Below are 23,054 nucleotides of genomic sequence, written 5' to 3' on the forward strand. Positions count from 1 at the left end.
GAGAGTAGTATTATTTCCATTTTACAAGTGAGAAAATTCAAGTCCAACAAGAGAGGAATATACCCATTACACAAAACCAAACAAAACCCCATTTGGACCCTTACCTCACACTATACACAAAATTAACTCAAAATGGATCATAGACCTATATTTAAAGGATAAAATATAAAAACAAAAACATATAAGAGAAAATCATCACAAACTTGGGTTAGGCAAAGATTTATTAGCATGACCCAAACCACTATCTATAAAAGAAAAAAATAGATGTTAAACTTCATTAAAATTCAAATCTTTTGCTTTGCAAATGATGCCATTAACAAAATGAAAAGACTGAGAGAAAATATTTACAAATCATATATCCTATAAGGGACTTGTATCTAGTCTATGTAAAGAACTCTTGCAATCCTATAAAAAGACAACCTAATTTTAAAAGCATGAAAACAATTGAATAGACTTTTTTCCAAAGAAAAATACAAAGGTCAATAAGTACATGAAAAAATTATCAACAGCATTAGCCAACAAGAAACTATAAGTCAAACCACAATGAGCTACCACTCCCCAACCATTAGGATGGCTATAATAAAAGATGGGCAATAACAATGCTGGTGAGGATGTAAGGAAATTAGAACCTTCATACATTGCTAGTGGGAATGTAAAATGGTGCCACCACTTTGGAAAACTGATTGCAGCTCCTTTTTTTTTTTTTTTTTGTGGTGCTGGGGATCGAACCCAGGGCCTTGTGCTTGCAAGGCAAACACTCTACCAGCTGAGCTATCTCCCCAGCCCTGATTGCAGCTCCTTGAGAAGTTAAGCAGAATTATCACATGACCCCAAAAATTCTACTCCTAGATATATACCCAAGATAATTGAAAACATATGCTATACAGAGACTTGTATATGAATTAATATCAGTGGCATTCATAATAGCCAAAAATTGGAAACACTTTAAATGTCTATTAATAAATAAATGGATAGACAAAATGTGGTATAACCATTCAATAGGACATTATTCAGTCAAAAAAATGTGAAATGTCCAGAAAATCTAGACAGAGAAAAAGCAGTTCTGTAGTTGCCTGGGGTCAAAGAAGCAGGGACTGAAAATGGGCAAGAAGCTTTTGGGGGTAATAGAAATGTTCTAAAGCTGAATTGTGATGATAGTTGTGCACCTCTAAAATATACAGATTCATACATATTCAATGGGTGAATTTTATGATATGTAGATTATACCTCAATAAAGTTAGTTTTTAAAAAAATAACTAAAGAAACCTTCACTGAAAAAGAAAACGAAATCAGCAGAGAGGGACTAAACAACAGGCATATCTTGTTTCTTTCACTTAATCACCTGCCTCTGAGAAATGGTGGAAATAATAATAAACTTTTTCACAAGGTTACCATCATCACAGGGAAAGTAACAATTCTACCAGGCTTTGAAAATACAAAATAGTTCAAGATGGCCAATTGTACTGTTATTTGGACCTAATCTATAGTATACTCACATTAGAAAGTTTGTAGTTTTAATTACTTAAATTTCATAAACCCAGGGAAATTTTGTAGTTCATAACCATATTATAATGTGAATTTTCCCTAAACTCATATCAGAAACATAATTCTATATAATTTCTAATATATAAACTGTTCAGATCTTTAAAATTAGCTGAAAGTTTAATATTAGCTGGAAGTTTGACTTACAGTGTGGCTAATAAGGCTCAGAACATCTTCAAAATAGCCCCAAACTTCTTCCATTGGACAAAGTTCCACACTTGATGTCCCATCTGGCACTGAAAGGTTAATCAAGATGTGCATACATTTGCTGAAAATCAAAAAGAGAAAACTCATCCCATAAGGAAAGAAATCATTGGCTTCAATGGCTAAGATAAGTAAAATCTGGATCTCATCCCAGACTAAAAGCTTCAAAACACTTCTGTTCTTCCCTTGGTTTTATCTGGCCTCCAACCTCAGAAGACAGATTTTTGAAGTAGTAAAAGGAGTTGACCAATCTTTTCTTTTATCACACCTATGGCTGTCTTTCACTCTTTTTAGTTTCCAGCACAAAGGAGTAGCAGTTTATTATATTTCATGAGCTGGTTCAATTTATAGGCATTTAAAAGCATCTTGTTACTTCCTCAAATGGGCAAGGGAATTGGGATTTAAATTGGGAAATAATTCCAAGAGAACTGTCTCTCATGCCTTAGAACAGAAAGACCGTAATGAAGTTTTCCAGAGAAAAAAACCACTCACATCTATTTTCCCTCATGTCTAGACATAGAAAACAAAAAACTCTCCAGTAAATAGGATTTCATACAACACTTACTGGTGCTTAAAAAGTGCTTAGAAAAAAATCTGAGGTAAATATAGCAAAATGTTAACATCTGTCAAACTTGGGCGGTGAATACATTGATATTGTATTAATCTCAATATTTTTCTATACCTTTGGTTTGTTTATTTTTGTGTTCCTGGATATCAAACCCAAAGCCTCACACATAGTAGGCAAGTGTACTGCCTCTGAGCCACATTCTCACCTCTATTTTTCTGAACATTTGGAATGTTTAGTAATGAAACAAAAAAGAAGGTGCCGAGTGTGGTGGTGTATGCCTATAATCCCAGTAGCTCAGGAGGCTGAGGCAGGATACTGAATTCAAAGCCAGCCTCAGCAACCTAGCGAGGCTCTAACCAAATCAATGAGACCCTGTCTCTAAATAAAATATTAAAAAAGGGCTGGGGATGTGGCTCAGTGGTTGAGTACCCCTGGGTTCACTCCCCAGTATACCCCCCAACCAAATAACAGAAAGGAAGGTACTTAAATAGTTTTATTATATATGTCTAGTCAAGTAAGTTACTTGTTTTCCTCTTGCCCTTAATCAGACTCTTTGATCTTGCTAAAAAAATTCTTGGTCTGTAATACAAGCCTCAGTATGGAGCTATTCATAGGAGGGAGCCCCTCCCCCATCATCTTTTAAGTTGAACCAGTTGAATACAATTGATTATTTATGGGGAATCAACTATAGATCTTTTGGCTATCAAAAATCCTGGATTAGGTGTTGAATTACATTTACTAACCTGTATTTTAAAACATCAACTGGTTCGTTCTTTTTGTGGAGCAATAAAGCCTTTTTCAAGGCTTTGAGAGCAATAGAAGGATAGTATGCAGGCGTTTCCAAGGCTAATACTATAGGGAGGGAAGAAAAAGGTTGTGAACACCATAATCTTATCCATCACAGTTTTCACTCCAGGTTACAACTTGCTTTCTCTAATGAAACTAGCCTGAAACAGATTAACAACACACACACACACACACACACACACACACACACACAAATCAAGATGAATTTTATAAAATAATGAATCCACAGATGCTTTCAGAGGTAGCTTCTTCTTTCTAGGCAGAGTAGTATGGTAGAATTGTCAGGTCACATCCTTTCTTCAGCAAACATCAACAGAAAACCTACTGTTTCTATGACCCTGCATACAGTCATACAGGTGAAGCAACAATCTTATGAACCATAGTCAAAGAAGGGCACACTAAGAAAGAAACAGAAAGCAGATCAGTAAAAGAACACTAATCAAAAATGAATTTAATATTATTATATACTGTTTTTTGCCAGGTTCTAAAAATAGGAAACTAGAATGAATATCAGAGGTAATTAATTCTAAAACTTCCAGATGTGGGCTGGGGAGATAGTTCAGTCAGTAAAGTGCTTGCCTTGCAAGCATAAGGCCCTGGGTTCGATCCCCAGCACCGCAAAAAAAAAAAAACAACTTCCAGATGCAATTAACAGGCCTCTAGAATTGGAGTTCCATTATACAAGAAATAGTGGTCATCATCACATGTTCATAAAATATATATCATTAGCTCCATGGCTCTAGGAATTCTGTCTTGGCAAGACAAAGGAAAGGTATATGTGACTGTTGTATACTTGAGTATACCTAATACTGTTAGAGGTAACTCACACTCAAGTTCCTGAGGAATGTGAGAGATAAAAAGGGAAGAAAATTAGGCCATTTCCCAAAAGCCTCTGAGTCCCTAAATCCCACCTGTATTTCAACCAGAAATGTAAGCATGGCAGTTGTGTTAAAAAACTTCCAATATTTCTCTGACATTTCAATAAATAGTTACGATTGTGTCACCTTCAATCAGTGAAGCAATTATCATTTCAAGCTAGCTGTGATAAACTAACTTTCTAAAGTTTGAGTTTCCCTATTTTGTAGTCACATAATTAAATTCCACACATAGAATAAATTTGAGCACCTATTATGAGCAATGCACTTCCCTAGGGGTTTATAAGTACAATAAATATATGTAATTATTTTTCATGACCCGAAGGGGATAAATGTACAAATGATTGTAATACAAAATAGTTTAAGAATGTCATTAGAGAGGGAGAAAAAATGTTTTCCACCTGGAGGTAAGAAAGATGAGTAAAGAGAGAAAAGAAAATAGTAAGATCTAAATGGGCACCAGCCTTACAAAAGTATAAATATAGCTCTTACATGCGATTGTTTCAAATGTTTTACTTTCTAAATGAGGCAGCTCCCACACTGATTCCAGGAAGCTGTCCAGTGATGGATCTTTCATTTTGGATTTAACTTCAAACTCATACAGCAAAAGCAATGTTTCACATGGATCCTGTGAGAAGTCCCCTAAGAAAGAGACAAAAAAGCAACATTCTCTGTGATTCCATTTCATTATGCTCTCCTGTTCTAATTTCTCTAACTGGGTAGGTTTTCCCATTCAGGAAAACTAATTTTACTTACAATTTATAGGTCATCTCTGGCACTGTAGACAGATTTTTAAATTGTTTTTTTCTTTATGGTACTGGGGATTGAACCTAGGGATGCTCTACCACTGAACCCCATCCCCAGCCCTTTTTATTATTTTGTTTTGAGACAGGGTCTAAGTTGCCCAGGGTGGCCTTTAACTTGTGATCCTCCTGCCTCAGTCTCCCACGTAGCTGTGATTACAGGCATACACCACACACCCAGATATGGATGTACTGAAAAAAATTTTATTGGTGGATCATAATTATACAAAATAGTAGAATTCATTATATTGTATTCATACATGCACATAATTTGATCATATCACTCCCCAGTATCTTCCCTTTCCCTCCCCTTCTCCTCCCTCCCACTTCTGCTTCCTCTATTCTACTAATCTCCCTTCTTTTATTGATACTTTAATTGGTGCAACATATGTGTATGTATATGTTTAAATATATGTGTGTATATATGTATATATATGTATTATTCACTGTGGTATTCATACATAGCATAATTTGGTAATTTCATTTGCCAGTACTTCCCTATATTCTCCACCTCCTTCCTCCCTCTCAATACCCTTCCTCCTCTATTCTATTGATCTTCTTTCTATGTTGTGAGATTCTCCCTCCTTTTAAAATATTTTTTTCTCTCTCTCTAGCTTCTACACATGAAAGAAAACTTTCAACCCTTCACTTTCTGAGTCTGTCTTATTTCCCTTAGCATGATGTTCTCCAATTCCATCTGTTTACCTGCAAATGACATAAATTTATTCTTCTTTAAGGATGAGTAAAACTCCACTGTGTGGATATACCACATCTGTTGATGGACACCACTACTTTTAGCACCCTATAATGCATTCTCTAGCACAGCCTGCATTTCCTAAAACATTTGCCATGATGCCCCTAACTAGCCTGAAATTCTGCTGTTATCATTAATGATCTAATTAAAATCCAAAGTTTCCTTTCCTCCTGTGAACTTGTAAGTAGGCCCATACTCATTCTCAAGTCAGAATTAAATGGAAGATTCAGTGCGGCATAAACCAATTGTGGTTTTATGTTAAGCAAAGTGGAGGAGGGTTTCCAAGTTGTTTCATTTGGTCAGTCAACAGTATTTTGTGGTATCACCAGGGGAAGAATCTGTGTCAGATGGCATCAACTATACTACATGAGACGGCTTTCATTCACCTTTGGTAGAGTGAATGTTTAGAAAGTTTTGAGGTATAGCATACATACAATAAACTAAATAAAGTGCTCAAACCTGCAACAAACAAACTCGATGAACTATCACACAGGTTTAAACCCATGGAATTAGTACCCAGATCATGATAAAGGACAACTTCCAACACTTCAGGCTTCCTTGATTTTTACTGCTTATTCTTGAACTTTACTGCTACTGGTGCATAGAAATATAATTAACTTTTGAGTATTAACCTTGTATCTTAAACTTGCAAAACTCATGTGTTAGTTCTAGGAACTTTTTAATAGATTCTTTGGGATTTTCTATATAGACAATCTTCATCTAAAAATAGAATCTTATCCCTTTTGTTCTTTTGTCTTTCATTCTTTTGCTTACCTATTACATTGGTTGGGACATTCAGGATAATATTGAATAGGAAAAGTTAAGAGTAAACAACCTTGACTAGGGGAAACATATTCATTCCTTCATTGTCAAATAGGTTTTGTTTTTTGTAGACAGCCTTTAGCAAGTTGAGGAACTTCCTTTCTGTTCCTAAGTCAACTGAAAGTTTTCATCATAAGAATTTTAAAAATTGAATTTTTCAAATTTTTTTTGTTATCTATTGATTTTATATTTTACATCTTTAATCTCTTAAGCTGATGAATTAATTGAGTTTACAATGTTGAACCTGGGATAAACATCACTTGGTTATGATGTATGTATGTTACTAAATTCAATGTGTTGAGAATTTGTTGAATATTTTGCCATCTATTTTATGAGAGATGTTGGTCTGCAGTTTCTTACATTGTCTTTGTTTAGTTTTGATTTCATAAAATGAACTAGTAGTTGTGTCCTTTGTGTGTGTTTGTGTGCACATACACACAGTGCTGGGGATTAAACACAGGGCCTTATGCATACTAGGCAAGTGCTCTACAAATGAGCTATATTCCCATTCCGTGTCCTCCTCTTTTCTGGAAGTTTGTACAAAATCAGTATTACATCGTCTTTAATTGTTTGGTAGAATTCTTCTTCAGAGTCTTTTTGTTGGAAGATTATCAATTTAATTAACATAACAGGTACAAGACTATATCTATATCTTCTTGAGGGAGCTTTGGCAGCTTGTGACTCAAATAATTTGTCAATTCATTCAAGACTTCAAATTCACATGCAGAAAATTGTCCATAATGTTCCCTTATTAATCTTAAACATCTGTAGAATCTATCTAATGATGGCTCCTGATATTTTTTTGTGTCTTAGTCTGCCTGGATAGTGGTTTATCGATTGCATTGATTTTCTTCCAAAAGACAAAAACTTACGAATAGCTTTCAGTTTTGTTGATTGTGTCTGTTGTTTTCTGTTTTAAATTTTATTGACTTGTGCCCTTGTCTTTATTATTTCTTTTCTTCTTGATTGCCTAAGTTTGGGGATCAAATCCAGGGCCTTGCACATGCTAGGCAAGTACTCTCCCACTGTACTATACCTTCAGTCTCAATACTTTAATATGTTTTAATAAAAAGCATCAAATTTATTTCATGATCTACTTTCATGTTTGAATTAGAGATTTTGGACAATTAGCATATCTTAAAATTCATTATCAGAGATGATGAAAACATTAACAAGCTATTAAATACTGCAGTGATACAAATACTGGCCCATGAATTTATAAAAACCATGTTTAATAGCCAAAAGTTCCAGTTGCACTACTTAACTGAAAGAAAGATCCTTGGTGCATTCTCATTTTGACATAATTTAGCCTGCTTGTGCAATTACTACCAAGTTCAACAAAATCTTTCCAAATATTTTTTTTGGCAGTGCTGGGGATTAAACCCCAGGCCTTGTGCTTGCAAGGCAAGCACTCTACCAACTGAGCTATATCATATCCCCAACCCAATCTTTCCAAATTTTAAGACTTTCTTTACCATTTGTGAGTATGACTTAACTGTTAATTCTTTAAGAGTTCTTTAAAATAAATTTTAAATTTTAATTTCACCTTAAACCTATTAGATCAAAAAGTACAGTATACTACTACCATATGAGTTAAAACAAAAAATCCCAAAGTTGTATCTATATAATCAGTGAATTATCTGATAAATCATTTAAACCATTTCACAATTCTAGTTAGCATGAGGTAAAAACTGATTCCAAGGTACTACAGTGTTTGGCATTTTTTACTGCAAGTTTTAAATCATTGTTAACTCTTCTCAACAACTCATCTCTAGAAAATGTTCATGAGTACAAAAATTGTTACATCTAGTAGGTGGTATTCTATGTAGTCCAGATAATAAGAGAATTCTTTATGAAATTAGGTTTAAAAGTACAGAATGTCTTGATAATTACTAGTTGTCTGAGAAAAAATACAGAAAAGAGAAGTAAGTACTCATTGATTAATATTATTTTGCTTTGAGAAAGCCAGAAATGATTCTGTTCCAAGAAATAAACAATAATGAGAAAAGATGTGATTAATAGACTATCTCTTTTAAGCCCAAGTACACTTTTCACCTCAGAGAGGGTAATTCTGACTTTTACATTCTTAATACCTTTTGTCTACAATAAGACCTCATTTAAAACTATTATATGAAGAGAGTTAATGATCTAGGAATTTTTCTCCAAAGGATTTTTCATTTCAGTACATAAGCTGGAAAATGGCAAATAGCTAAGTCAGTTATGAAGAATTTATTATACAGGTTGAGTATATCTTATCTGAAAATGCTTGAGATTGGAAGTTTTTGGGATTTTTCGGATTTTGAATATTTGCATGTACATAATGAGATACCTTGAGGATGCACCCAAGCCTAAATACAAAATTCATTTATGTTTCATATGCACTTTCTATGCACTGCCTGAGGTAGTTTTATACAGTATTTACAGTGAACCTCTATTTTGACTGAGACCCAATACATCAGATCAGGTGTGGAAATTTCTACTTGTGGCATCATGTCTATAACTCAAAAAGTTTTGGATTTTGGAGCATTTGGGGTTTGGGATGGATCAGATTAGGGATGATCAATCTGTAATGATAAATGCTGATTTACAATAATTGTCAATAGATAAATCAGATCTCATGAAAGTTTAAAATTTGTACTTCAAAGGAAACTGAAGAAAGGAAAATGACAATGTAAAGAATTGGAGAAAATAAATGTAAGTCATATATGTGTTCAGGGACTTATTACTCAATAATAAAAAGATAGACCAGTTAAAAATTGAGTAGATTCTATGAAGGTTTGTGCTCTCCAAAACTCATATTGAAACTTGAATGCCACTGTGGTCATGTTGTGAGATCAGACTTTTAGGAAGTGACTAAGTAGTTAAGACAGATTAATGCCTTTCTAGTGGGACTGAGTGAATTCTTTTCTCAAGGGACTAGATTAGTTATTGTAAGAGAGAGGGTTATTATAAAGTGAGGTTGCCCCTCATGATTTTTCTGCATACACTTGCTTGCTCTTTCATGATCTTCCATGTTAAGATACCCTCACCAGATGCCTCTGCTATGCTTTTTGGTTTCCCAGCTCCAAAACTGAGTCAAAATAAGCTTTTTATCAATTACCCAGTCTCAGGTACTCTGTAAGAGCAACAGAAACACAGACTAAGACAAGGACTGAATAGATATTTCTCCAAAGAGGATGTATAATAGCTAGTAACCATCTGAAAAGATGCTCAACACCATTGGTCTTGAAGAAAATTAGTAATTAGGAAAACAAACCTATAATGGGATACAACTATGCACTCATTAGGATGGCTAGAATCAAAAAGTCAGATAATACACCTGTTGGTAAAGAATAAGAAAAATCTGAGGATTCACATATTGTTGGTGGGAATGTAAAATGCTACAGATGCTTTGGAAAACACTGATAGTTCCTCAAACAATTAAACATAAGAGTTACAGTATGACCTAGCACTTCCTCTCTTAGGCGTACATGCAAGAAAAGTGAAAACGGGTCCACACAAAACCTTGTGTACAAATGTTTATGGCAGCATTATTCATAGTAGTGAAAAGGCATAAACAACCCAAAATGTCCATCAACTGATGAATGGATAAATGAAATATGAGATATCCATGCAATGGAATATTTGACCATAAAAAGTAATGAAGTACCAATACATGCCATGGCATGGATGAACTTTGAATATATGCTCAGTGAAATAAGTCAGTCACAAAAGTGCACATATTACATGATTCCATTTATATGAAATATCCAGAATATGAAAATTTTTACAAACAGAAAGTAGATTAGTAGTTGCTTAGGGCTTGTGGGAAAAATGCAAGGATAGGTAAAGGGTTCAGAGTTTCTGATCTAATTTAATGTTTCAAAATAGTTGATGGTGGTTTCACATATCTGGTATATACTAAAATGTACTGAATTATACACTTTAATGAGTGAATCGCATGCATGTGAATTACATCTCAATAAATGGTTTATCAAATAGAATTTATGCTTTGTATATATTCTTTTGTACTCAACTTTTCCTAATGATGCCTGTGATATTCATCCACATTTTATGTTTCAGAAGTTAATTCCTTTTACTGCTCTGTAGAATTCCATTGTATGACTATATTACAATTTAGTTAATCCATTCTTCTGTTGATGAGTGGTAGGGTTGTTTCAAAGTTTAGCACTTATGAATAGAACTTTTGTGAACATTCTTGTACATATTTTGGCAAAAAGATGCATTCATTCCACCTGAGTATTAAGGGATGATATTGCAGGGTCACTGCTGGAATAGGTACACATCAGGTTTAGCAGATACTGCCAAACAGTTTTCCAAAGTGGCTGTTCCAATTACATTTCTACCAGCAATGTATCAGAGCTCCAGTTGCTTTCCATCTTTACTAACACTTGGAATTTTTTAAAAATTATTTTCTGATATATCTTTTTATTTGTTGATGGACCTTTATTTTTATTCATTTGTTTATATGCGGTTCTGAGAATCAAACCCATTGCCTCACATATGCTAGGCAAGTGCTCCACCACTGAACCACAACCCCAGTCCAACACTTGGAATTTTTATTTCCTTTATTTCAATGAGAGTGCAGTGGCCCTATTTTTGCATCTCCTTGATCAAATGTATTGACCATTTATATAACCTCTTTTGTAAAGTTCTCATTCAATTCTTGGCCCATTTTTATTGTGCTGTTCAATCTTTTCTCATTGAATTTTAGTTTTTAATATATTTTGGAATTTATCAAGCTAATGTATCAGTTTTTTTCTTTCTGTCAGTAACTTGTATTTTTCTTTCCTCAGTTGTATCTTTTAACAAATTGAAGTTCTCAATTGGCCATAAGTACACTTCAATATTTTCTTGTATAACTGGTAATTTTTGTGGCCCTAAGGTCATAAAGATATTCTCCTATGATTCTTCTTAGAAGACTTACAGTTTTACACTATGATCCATTTTTTTTTTTTTAGATTTATGGGGTCTTGCCATATTTCCAGGCTGGCTTTGAACTCCTGGGCTCAAACAATCCTACCTTAGCCTCCCAAGTAGCTGGGAGCACAGGCACACACCAATTTGTCTAGCTTATCTCAAATCAATGTTTGTATATGGTATGAAGGAGGGGTCAGTACTCATATGGATATTTAATTGTTCTACTACTTTAATACATAAAAACTATTCCGCTGAATAGCACTGGAGACCTTAGTTGCAAATCAAATGACCATGTGTGAGTCTATTTCTGTACTCTATTCTGGGCTCTCTTTTCTGTGGTATGAGTCTTCAAACTCTATTAATATTTTCCAAGACTTTCCTTTGCATCTTCATAGATATTTTAATGTCATCCTTCCAGTTTCACAAGTAAAACTAGAATTTTTTTTTTTTAACTTGGTACTGGGGATTGAACTGAGGAGCACTTAACCCCATGAGTCACATCCCCAACCCTTTTTGTATTTTATTTAGAGACAGTGTCTTGCCAAGTTGCCTTGCTACACTGCTGAGGCTGGCTTTGAACTCATGATCCTCCTGCTTCAGCCTCCCGAGGCGCTAGGGTTACAGGCACGTACCACCATGCCTGGACTAGTCTATGGATCAAACTGGGAAAATTGACATAATAGTAATGCTGATTTTTCCAGTTGATGAACATTATACATCTTCATTTATTTAGGTATTCTAAAATTTCTCTTGGCAATGTTTCAGTTTTTTAGTTTTCAGTGAATAAGTCTTCTTATCTTTCATTATAGACTGATTACTTGGCACTTGATTTTTTTCAGTTGATGGATTTTTATGCTATTTAAAATGGTATTTTAAAGGCTCAATTTCTAATCATTTCTTGTTAGCATACAGAAACAGAATTAATTTTTAACAGCATACAGAATTAATTTTTATATAAAGATCTGTGTCCAACAACCATACCAAATTTGTTTATTTAAAAAATGTATTAAAAAATAAAACACAGACACAGAAAACCAGAGTATCTATATCTGTGTGTGTTTCCTCCCTCTCTCTCTCTCTCTTACAGTTCTGTTATAACCTTTGTTTTGAACAACTGAATTTTTTCCCTTATAACACAGGGAACAATTTAGACATGGTGTTAATTAAATATTTGCTTTTATTTAATTTAATCTATGTGAAATAGTAGATGAATGCAGAAAACCGCACCTAGTTGAATCATGCTATGTAGAAATACACAAAATACACACAAGTGCACAACTGAAACTTCTATCAGCTACCTCAGTTCACTACATGTGTTATGAGCCCACACCCATACATAGCTGTTGCTAAAATTTGCATCAGACTTCAGATAACCCTCCTCCATCACTTAACAGTGTCTCACAAGCTACATTCCTTCTGATATCTACTTACACAAGAAACTGTCAAGTATTTTTCAAGATATAATGCCGTATTTATTGTACTATTAATGCATTTTTAATCATTTAACATATATAAAACTGTGCTAAAATTTTATTAGGTCCCTATCTTTTTTAAATGTGTCACTAACCAAGTTTTTGCATGTTATGTCCCTAACCCCATTTTCCCCAAATCCTTTGGTTTTTATTGCACAATTTTGCCTACTATATTCATTTTTAGCAACACATATGCCATGTTATAGCAGAACTCATGATACATATAAAGTATTTTCATAATTGCTAATCCATATCTCCAAGAAAACCAAAGCTCCTGTCTTTAGAACTATTGTGCATAGTTCTTATTGTTTTTAGCCTTGTGTCCAGTCAAAACAATGACTTTCAAAGTTACTTAAATCAACATTATTTCCCCGCCCCTGTCAGTATATTTATGTAGTTCATTTGTAATACAGTTAGACTCATTTGTCACAGTCTGAATTCCATCTGGAGTGCCTCCACATTCTTAATGACATTTTAAAATTGTGAACAGTAAAATCTACTCTTCGTGGCATATATTTCTAGGGTTTTGATGAATGCATATAGAGTCGTGTGTCTACTCTCACAGCTCCTTACAGAATAGTTCATTGTCTTCAAATTTTTCTCCTATTGCTCTTTTACAGTGAACTCCTCCTCTCATGTCCAACCTCTGCCAACCACTGTTTTCTCTTCCTATATTTTACCTATTCCAGAATGTAATATAAATGGAATCATAGCCTTTTGGGTCTCACTTTCTTTTATCACTTAGCAAATGCATTTAACATCCATTCACTGAATAGCATTCCATTGCATAGATGTATCACACTTTGTTAAGCCGTTTCAGGTAAACTTTTTGTTGTTGTTGGCATGCACAGTAAGCTCCTGCACCTGGCTTGTTCTCTTTGATGCTTTCAGTCATGGTTTAGAAATTGCTTCACTATTATGAACACTTCAGATAGGCAAAACTCCCAGTCAGTGTATACGCAGAGCAAGGATTATCAGCCCTACTTCCTAGATGCAGAAATTAAGGCTGAGAGATTGAGAATTTGTGCCCGTAGAAACAAAGCAAACTAAGGGAGAGCTAGTACTATTGTCTCAGATGTTCTTATTCACAATCCATGTACTGGAAAGCAAGTAGAGGAGAATAACTATGACTAAAAATGGTGAAATATAGAACCTAGGGAGGTTAATTTTTGAAGTATTTGATCTGAATAAGAGAGAGTCTTGCAAATACTTTGGAAATGGTCTGAATCAAGACAATCAGATGGTCTTTAAGAGACAGCAGGGAGAGAGTGATCAATTCAATCCAAGATATGAAATGGGTTACTAGGAGACCTATAATTATTCCAGTACAATGTTGATTGGAAGTTGTAATGTACATGTCTCATTACCTGACATGGGTGGGGAAGTCTTATTTCAACATTAAATATGAAATAATGGGTACTGTGTTTGTTTTTAGGTACTGCTTATCAGAGTGGGGAAGTTAGATTCTATTCTGAGTTTGTTAAATATTTTCATCAGGAATGGGTATTAACTTTTTAAAAATGTTTACGAATCTATTCAGATGATCATATTTTTCCCTTTATTTGGTTAATGTGCACTGATTTTTTTATGTTGAATTCCTGGGGTAAATAGTAATTGGTCATTAAGTATCCTTTTAACATATTGCTGGATTCAATTTTCTAAAATTTGTTTATGATTTTTATATTTATCATTTAAGACATGAAGCTGTATTTTTCTTTTACGAAATATCCTTTTCAGGTTTTGGCATCAGAGTTTTGCTGGCCTCATAAAACCAATGTTTTACCTAATTATTTTCTGTAAGAGATATTTGTACATGATTGCTATTATTTCATTCTTATATATTTGGAAGAATCTACTAGTGAAGACTTTTTCTTTGCAGGAAGGTATTTATTTTAAGGTTTCATTTGTTTAACAGGTACAGGACTATTCAAAATAGCCCAAATGGGACTATTCAGATTTTCTCTTTGGGCCAATTTAGGTAGTAATACTTTTCTAGGAACTTGTCCATTTTATCAATGGTCAATGTAGTGGCGTAAAGTTACTCAAACCTTTCAAAATATTCTATTATTGTATATTTATTTATTTTTTTTGTATTCAGGATTGAACACAGAGGTCTTTTATCACTGAACTATATCTCCAGCCCTTTTTTGTTCTGAGAAAGGTTCTCACTAAGTTGCCGGGGCTGGCCTTGAACTTGTCATCCTCCTGCCTCAGTCTCCTGAGTATCTGGGATAACAGATATGCACCAATCATGCCTGTTATTATTTAATGTCTAAAGGATTTGTGGTGGTGTTTACTTTTGAATTACTGATATTAGTAAGTGGTGTTCTTTTTTTCTTCTTAAATCCATCTTGTGAGGAGTTTAGCAATTATATTAATCTTTCCCAAGAACCAGCTTTATTGGCTTTGTTGATTTTCTGTATTGTATGTTTGTTTTCTATTTCATTGTTTTCTGCTGTTATCTTTGTTGTATTCTTCATTCTGCTTTCCTTGGGTTTAATGTGCTATTCTTTCCCTACACTCATTTGGAAGCTTAGATCACTGATTTTCAACCTTTTATTCTTCTAATAAATGAACTTTAAGGCTATATGTTTTCCTTTATATTAGTTCTATACATGATTTTAGGTTATATTTTCATTTTTGTTAATTTCCACATATTCCATAATTTTCATTTTGATCTCTTCTTTACTTGATGGGTTATTTAGAAGTGTGCCTTTTTAAGATTCCCAACAGAGGGGGTTTTCTAATCATATTTCTGCTGTGGTTTTCTCATTTAATTCTACCTTGTTCAGGTAACATACTTTGTATGATTTCAATCCTTTCATAATTGCTTTTCAGTTTAGCATAAAAACTATTTTGGCAAATGTTAAAAGTTCACATGAAAATAATGTACTCTATAGTTAATAGGTGTATTATTTTATATATGTATTAATTAGGGGTGAAGTTTAACATTCTGAAAATTCTGTAGAAATAAATAATGAATGTTTATAGGTAAACTATAGTACACACTTTACTTGCGCCAAGACAATTGTACAGAAACATTTATCAATTCACGTCTGTGTATTTATAAATGCAAATCAAAATGGGATATATGTTAGGAATATGGACACTTGAATTACATTCCTAATTAGATCAGGCACTTGAAAGAAGAAATAGTATATATCACTATAAATATCTGGAAACGATAACAAACTTCTCTCCTAAGCCTGGGACCTATTTCTTCAGAGTTCATAACCCTGTATGAAAGTCTCTACCTACTTCCATTAGGGCTTTGTTTTGCATCATTTGGATGCTTATCCATATTCATCTCCTTTGTGGGAAATCAAATGCTGCCAAAAGTAAAGACGTTTAGTATCAACTTCCATAGGAGATACTTGGGTATCTCCATGTTGTTAGTCAGCTTTCTGTTACTGTAACAAAATACCCAAAATAATTAGCTTAAAAAGAGAAAAAGTTTATTTTGGCTCACAATTTAGATGTTTTAGTCCATGACCAATTTGCCCCATTGCTTTGGGCCTGTGGTAATGGCAGAAGAGCATGGTGGAGAAAGCTGTTCACTTCATGGTGACCAGAAAGCAAGGAGAGAGAAATAGGAGGGTCCAGAGTCCAGTATTCACTTCAAGTGCATGCCCTCAATGACCTAACTTCCTTCCACTAAGCCCTACCTCTTAAAGGTTCCACCACTTGCCAATAGTACTGAGTCCTTAAAACAGGGGACTTTGGGGTCACTGATTCAAGCCAGAACATTCTAGCTAATTGTTTATAATTTACTTTGGGGGAAAAACCCTAAACTTAAGTTTTCCTATTTCTGTGACCTAAGTCCTAATCCAAAATGTACTCTAAATAATCCGTTCAAGTTTTGTCATTTTTGTTTAATGTACCTGAAAATAAGCTACAATTGCCTTTTCTCTTGGCTGATATCAAAACAATCATCTCCAAGAATTTCTTATCCATTGAGAACTAATTTCTGGGACAAAAGTAACCCATGACTGATGTTATTAAGCCAATGTAAAGACCATCTGCTGTAGGAATATACATTTCTGCTAGGTTTTATCTATAGCATTTGGATAAATTAGAATTTTTTTTAGTTCTGGGCAGAGAAGCCCATTACACACACACATATACACACACACAAAATCATCTGCCCTGTCAGTTCAACTACATTTCTGCTGGCACAAGAGCCATGCTGGGCTTTGTTCTAAATGTCTCATAGGTTTGCCTTGTTTGCCATAACAACTAAGATTTTGATGATGACATTTCAATACTTTATAGTGAAGTTCAAATTTTACCATTGGAGATAAATGAAATTTTTCTTTGCAATAACCTATGGAAACCACTAAAGGTTTTTCAATGGTTTTTGTGCTTCATGATAAAAATTTAACTCAGGGGCTGGAGTTTGGCTCAGTGGTACAGTGCATGCCTAGCATGTGTGAGACCCTGGGTTCGATCCTTAGCACCACAAAGGTATTGAGTCCACCTACAATCAAAAAAATTTTTAAAAAGAAAAAAATTTTAACTCCTATGACAAAATAATCAGCTTTAGAAAATCAAATCACTAAAATTATTTCTAGTCCTAACATTCAATGACTTTCTGAATAGAAAATCTGATTCTAAGGATGCTCCTAGAAATATCCAAAAGGGACAATATTCAAAGGAGACCTGGAAAAGGATATATCTTTTTACAGTTAGAAAGGCAGATTAAAAAACCACGAGCTCCCTTCAGTTAGAAAGATTTAGAGTATTTTATGATCATAAGCAAAGTCATCTTTGGTACAACCCCAACTTCCCTTTAAGTCTCCTTTTCTTCTCTTGGAAACCTGACCTGACCATTTTTATCCCAAGTTCAATCTCATTAGGTATCTTCTCTCAAGGTAAAGTATAATAAAGACATCAAGTTGTGTGCAGTCTGAGGATCTTTGCATAAAGGATTCTCAAAGACCAAAACAGTTTAATACTCAAGTGAATGACTCTAGTGATAGAATTTATAGTATTGTAGCAGCATTTCATTTAATCAATATTTATTGGGTCCTACTATGTGCCATGCAGAGTTTGAGGAAGTAAGGATAAGAATGAGCAAGACATATAATTTTCCTGCTTGTACAGAACATAGATTCTAGTTGGAGAAACAAACAATAAACAACGCATAATATAATGTCAAGTAGTGATGTGTGTTATAGATAAAAAAGTTTAGGTTAAGAGGGTAAATACTTATGAAAATTGCTATTTTAGAAAAGATGTAATCTCTGAAGGGGATGACACTTAAGTGAGGGAGCAAACCATATGAATATTCAGGATAAGAGTCTTATTGGCAAGGGAAAGGTAAATACAGATCAGAGGCAGGAAATTACTAGGTGTTATTGATGTATAATAGGGTTAGCATGCATTGAGCTATGAGACACAGTGGTAGGAGATGAGATTAGAGAGGTAATTAAAGGCCAGATCAGCTATGGTTTTGTGGATCATGGTAAGGTCTTAGATTTTATTTTATATCCAAGTAAAAGGCATGTGCAAGGAGACTGATATGAACAGACCTATAACACTCTTGCTTCTGTGTAACTACTTGATTTATAAGGGACAAGAATGGAAGCAGAAGGACAGCTGGGAAACTGTTGCAGTGGTTTAGTCAAGAGATGAAGTAGTTGGACTAAGGTGAACTAGTGGCCTAATTTTTTGTTGGCAAGGGGCACACCATAAATCACACTATTCTCAGTCTGCTATGGTTTGACTGTGCCCCCCTTCAAAATTTACGTATTGTATGTTGATGGCCAATATAATAGGATTAAGATGTGGGGCCTTTAAGAGGTGATTAGGCCCTGAAGGCTCCTATCCCTTGAATGGGATTAAGACCCTTATAAAAGAAACTTCACACAGTGTTGTGCCCTCTTGCCCTTTCACCTGTCACTATGTGAAGGAATATCATAAATTTCTTAAGGACAGATGCAGTCATACATTTCTTTGTTTCCATAATACTTAGCTGCCTTTAGGAATTTAATAAACACTTTCTAGAATGATTTCCTTAGGTCACTAAAATAATGGCATGTCAGGGTTAATCCTTTTGTAAAATCCAATTCCCATAGCACTAAAATTTTAGTCACTGTTTATACAGCTTGTAATTAACTCTGATTTGGAGTATATTTTTAAAAGGATGGCATTTTCCAATTTTTCCCCAAGAGCTTATGATTCACCGGCTTTGCACTTTTTCTCAATTTATCTATTTACAGTTGGTAGCTTAATGATTTATTTACATTACTCACATACCAGGCTCATAGTTTCAGGCATTATTTCATTGGAAATATATAATCTTAAGAAATATAGCTGCGCCTTGCAGCACACACCTGTAATTCCAGCTATTTGGAGACTGAGGCAGGAGGATCACAAGTTCAAGGCCAACCTGGGCAACTTAGTGAGACTGTCTCAAAAAAAAAAAGGCTGGGTATGTAACTCAGTGGTAGAATACTTGCCTACCATGCATGACACCCCGAGTTCAATCCCAGTACTGCAAAAACAAAAAACAAAAAACAAAACAAAACAAACAAACAAAACATGAAACAAAAAAGAAAGAAACTTCTAACAAGCTAGAATAGAACAAATTTTTCTTTATCTTTTTGTAGTACTGGTGATCAAACTCAGAGGTGCTCTACCACTGAGCTACACCCTAAGCACTTTTTTGTTCTTTTGAGATAGTGTCAAGGCTAAATTGTCAAGGCTGGTCTCAAACTTGCAATCCTCCTGCCTCAGTCTTTCATGTCCCTGGGAGAACAGGCATGTAACACCATGCCCAGCCAGAAAAATTTTTTTCTAAATATATATTTTGTTTTAATTATCAAAGTACCATATATTCATTGAAAAATTCAAACACAGAAGTAAAAAGAAAGTCGGGGGTATAGCTCAGTTGGTAGAGTGTTTGCCTGGCAAGCACAAGGCCCTGGGTTCAAACCCCAGTACCGCACACACACAAAAAAAAGTAAAAAGTAAATGTCCCCCAAACTCACTAAATCCTGTCCTAAGAGGTAGTGAATGTAAAATTTATTGTATGTCTTTCCGAGACTTAATTTATGATACATGCATTCATACATGTATATTCACAAAAATATGCAAATATACATGGTCACTTACACATTAGTCAAAGTCTATTATGTGCTGGCTATACAAAGGTAAGCAAAAGTAGTACTTTGGTCTGTTCTCTGCTGCAATAAGAGAATACTACAGACTGGGCCATACAGAAACAAATTTATTTCTCACAGTTCTGGAGACTGAAAGTCCAAGATTGAAGGGCTGCAGATGGTAAGGACTTTCTTTCTGGGTAATATGATAGAGGGGAATCACATGGCACCTCTTAAAGCTCCCACCTGGCAACACTGTAACAGTAATAATCAAATTTCAACATGAGATCTTTTTTTAATGGCACTGGGCATTGAACCCAGGGGTACTTTACCACTGAGCTACAAACACAGACTTTTTATTTTTTATTTTCATATAGGGTCTCCCTAAGTTACCAAGCTGGCCTTGAACTTGTGATCCTCTTGTCTCCAACTCCTGAGTTACTGGGATTACAGGTATGGAATACCACACTTGGCTCAACATGAATTTCAGAGGGAACATGCAAATCATAGCATTCCACCCCATGGCCCCCAAAACTCATTTCATTCAAAATATACTCATTCCATCCCAGTAGCTCTAAAGTTCTAATTGTTTCAGCATGAACTCAAAAGTTCAAAGTCCAGAATCCCATCTGAATCACATGAATGCGATTTGAGAGGTGATTCATTTTGGGGCAAAGGTACTCTAGCTTGAGTCTCTGAAATAAAAACAAATTATCTACTTCCAGAATACAATAGTGGGATAGGCACAGGATAGATATTTCCATTCCAAAAGGGAGAAATAGGGTTGAACATGGTGGCGCACACCCATAACCCCAGCAGCTTGGGAGGCTGAGGCAGGAGGATCACGAGTTCAAAACCAACATCAGCAACTTTGTGAGGCCCTAAGCAACTCAGTGAGACACTGTATCTAAATATAATATAAAAAATGCTGGGGATGTGGCTCAGTGGTTAAGCAACCCTGGGTTCAATCTCCAGTACCAAAAAAAAAAAAAGAGAAATAGGCAAGAAGACAAGGGTAACTAGTCCCCCAGAAGTTCAAAAACTAAGAAGGGAAACAACATTAAGTCTTGGAGCTGGAGAATAATCTCCTTTGATTCTATGTCCTGCTTCCTGGAAACACTAGGATGGTAGATCTGTCTCCAAGACCCTGGCAGGGGTTCCCACCTTCATGGCTTTATTTGGCTCAGCACAGGAAGCAGCTCTCACCAGTTAGTGTTTTGTTCCTGTAGTTTTACTAGGCTGGCAGTGTGTGCCAGTGGCTCTACAATTCTGGGATCTTAAGGGTGGCCCTGCTCTTGGGGCTCCACTAGGCACTGCCCTACTGGGAACTCTGTGAAGGTTCTGATAGGTAGCAGATAGGCATGAGTGATAGGAACATAAAGCTAAGGGGACAATTCTATAGAATGGGTCTACCTAAGGCCACTATGGCCCTGCTGTGGCTTACGTGTTAAAATATGTAACATTCCTAGGAAAACAACCTGTTATCTATAGAGCTGTATCTCTCAAGGCCCTGGAGTTTAAGATTCCTCTCTGCTGATAAGCACGCAAATCACCCTGAAGGGGGGAATTTTATGACCCTTATCAAAGTTCACTAACCATAAAATCTGTAAAAAAAAGTTCCAGTTAGAACTGGTCAGCACAAGCCAAGGTGACAAAGAGTTGTCTTTAGATATTTAGCAGATGATTTTAATCTCATTATGATAGTAAAAGACACCCCTGCCCCGCCATGGGGGCTTGGGTATCTGTGGGTAAGACCATGTGCTGTAGGGACTTACAAATCTGATACAATCCTACTGTCAGTCAAAAGTTGAGAGGTGGTACCTGGACTCTACAAACTTCCCTATGACTCTCAATAAAATTAGGGAACAAAGGGGCACTACATGGCTCTGTGCACTTAGCACCCACTGCCACTCTCCTTGAAAGTACTATACTTTTATTACCTTTACTTTCTTGCCTGAAATTTTCTCTTGTAAGAACATAAGAGTTGAAGCACAAAATGATCCCTGGCTCACTGCCAGTAACAGTTCCAGTTCCACATTTCTGCTCAGTATTGCACTAAAAGGGGCTCTCTATGGTGGTTCCAACCCTGTGACAAGTCTCCCTCTGGGGCCAAGGCTCTCTGTGACATCCTTTGAAATCTATGTGGAGGAAGGCAAGTCCCCCCAGCTCTTGCATTCTGCATATGCAGACTTGCCAGGTGGATGGGCATTTGCCCCCTCAAATGGCTACCTGAGGTGCACCTAGTTTGGCTTGAGCAGTTGAGCAGTCTGGAGCAGCTAAGGAGCAAGGAGTGTTGTGATGGGATGTGGGGAGTACAGATCGGAGGTGGTTCTAGGCAGTATGCCTGTGCAGAGTGCCCTGGGCCCACCTCCCAAAACCACTCTGTTCTAGAGCTCTGAACCACAGCCATTAGCAGTTTCAGACTCCATATTTCTTCACATTCAGTGATGGGGGGGAAGCCTCCAAGACCACTAAAAATGAACTTGAGGCTCCTCTAAATATAGAATCATGTCATCAGCAAATAGGGATAGTTTGAGTTCTTCTTTTCCTATTCGAAAACTTCTAGAACTTGTAAATGAATTCAGTAAAGTAGCAGGACATAAAAATCAATGCTCATAAATCTAATGCATTTTTATTCGTAAGAGATGAGTCCTCTGAAAGAGAATTTAGGAAAACTACCCCATTCACAATAGCCTCAAAAAAAAATACTTGGGAATCAATCTAATAAAAGAAGTAAAAGACCTCTACAATGAGAACTCCAGAACGCTAAAGAAAGAAATTAAAGAAAACCTTAGAAGATGGAAAGATCTCCCATGTTCTTGGCTAGGAAGAATTAATATTGTTAAAATGGTCATACTACCAAAGGTACTATACAGATTCAATGAAATTCCAATTAAAAACCCAATGACATTCCTCATAAAAATAGAGCAGCAATCATAAAATTCATTTGGAAAAATAAGAGACCCAGAATAACTAAAGAATCCTTAGCAGGAAGAGTGAAGCAGGGGGTATCACAATACCAGAACTTCAACTATACTACAAAGTAATAGTAACAAAAATGGCATGGTATTGGCACCAAAATAGACAGGTAGATCAATGGTACAGAATAGAGGACACGGACACAAACCCAAATAAATACAGTTTTCTCATACTAGACAAAGGTGCCAAAAACATACAATGGAGA

The 23,054-nt window shown here is 35.4% G+C and overlaps 1 protein-coding gene and 1 non-coding gene across 2 annotated transcripts in view; one reads left to right on the plus strand and one right to left on the minus strand.

Moving 5' to 3' along the window:
* Nucleotides 1-23,054, minus strand: part of Tex11 (testis expressed 11) — a gene marked incomplete at its 5' end in the record, with an annotated part of 294,023 nt that overhangs the window by 15,556 nt on the left and 255,413 nt on the right. The window contains 3 exons of the mRNA XM_047535242.1: nt 1,690-1,810; nt 3,058-3,166; nt 4,489-4,638. Of these exons, the coding sequence (XP_047391198.1) occupies nt 1,690-1,810; nt 3,058-3,166; nt 4,489-4,638 (380 nt within the window). The remainder of the gene's footprint in view (nt 1-1,689; nt 1,811-3,057; nt 3,167-4,488; nt 4,639-23,054) is intronic.
* On the plus strand, nt 19,645-19,718 carry Trnaa-ggc (transfer RNA alanine (anticodon GGC)). The gene has a single exon. It is a non-coding gene; the product is annotated as a tRNA-Ala (tRNA).

This window comes from Sciurus carolinensis, chromosome X (genome assembly GCF_902686445.1).
Source record: "Sciurus carolinensis chromosome X, mSciCar1.2, whole genome shotgun sequence".
In the NCBI taxonomy this organism is placed as follows: Eukaryota; Metazoa; Chordata; class Mammalia; order Rodentia; family Sciuridae; genus Sciurus; species Sciurus carolinensis.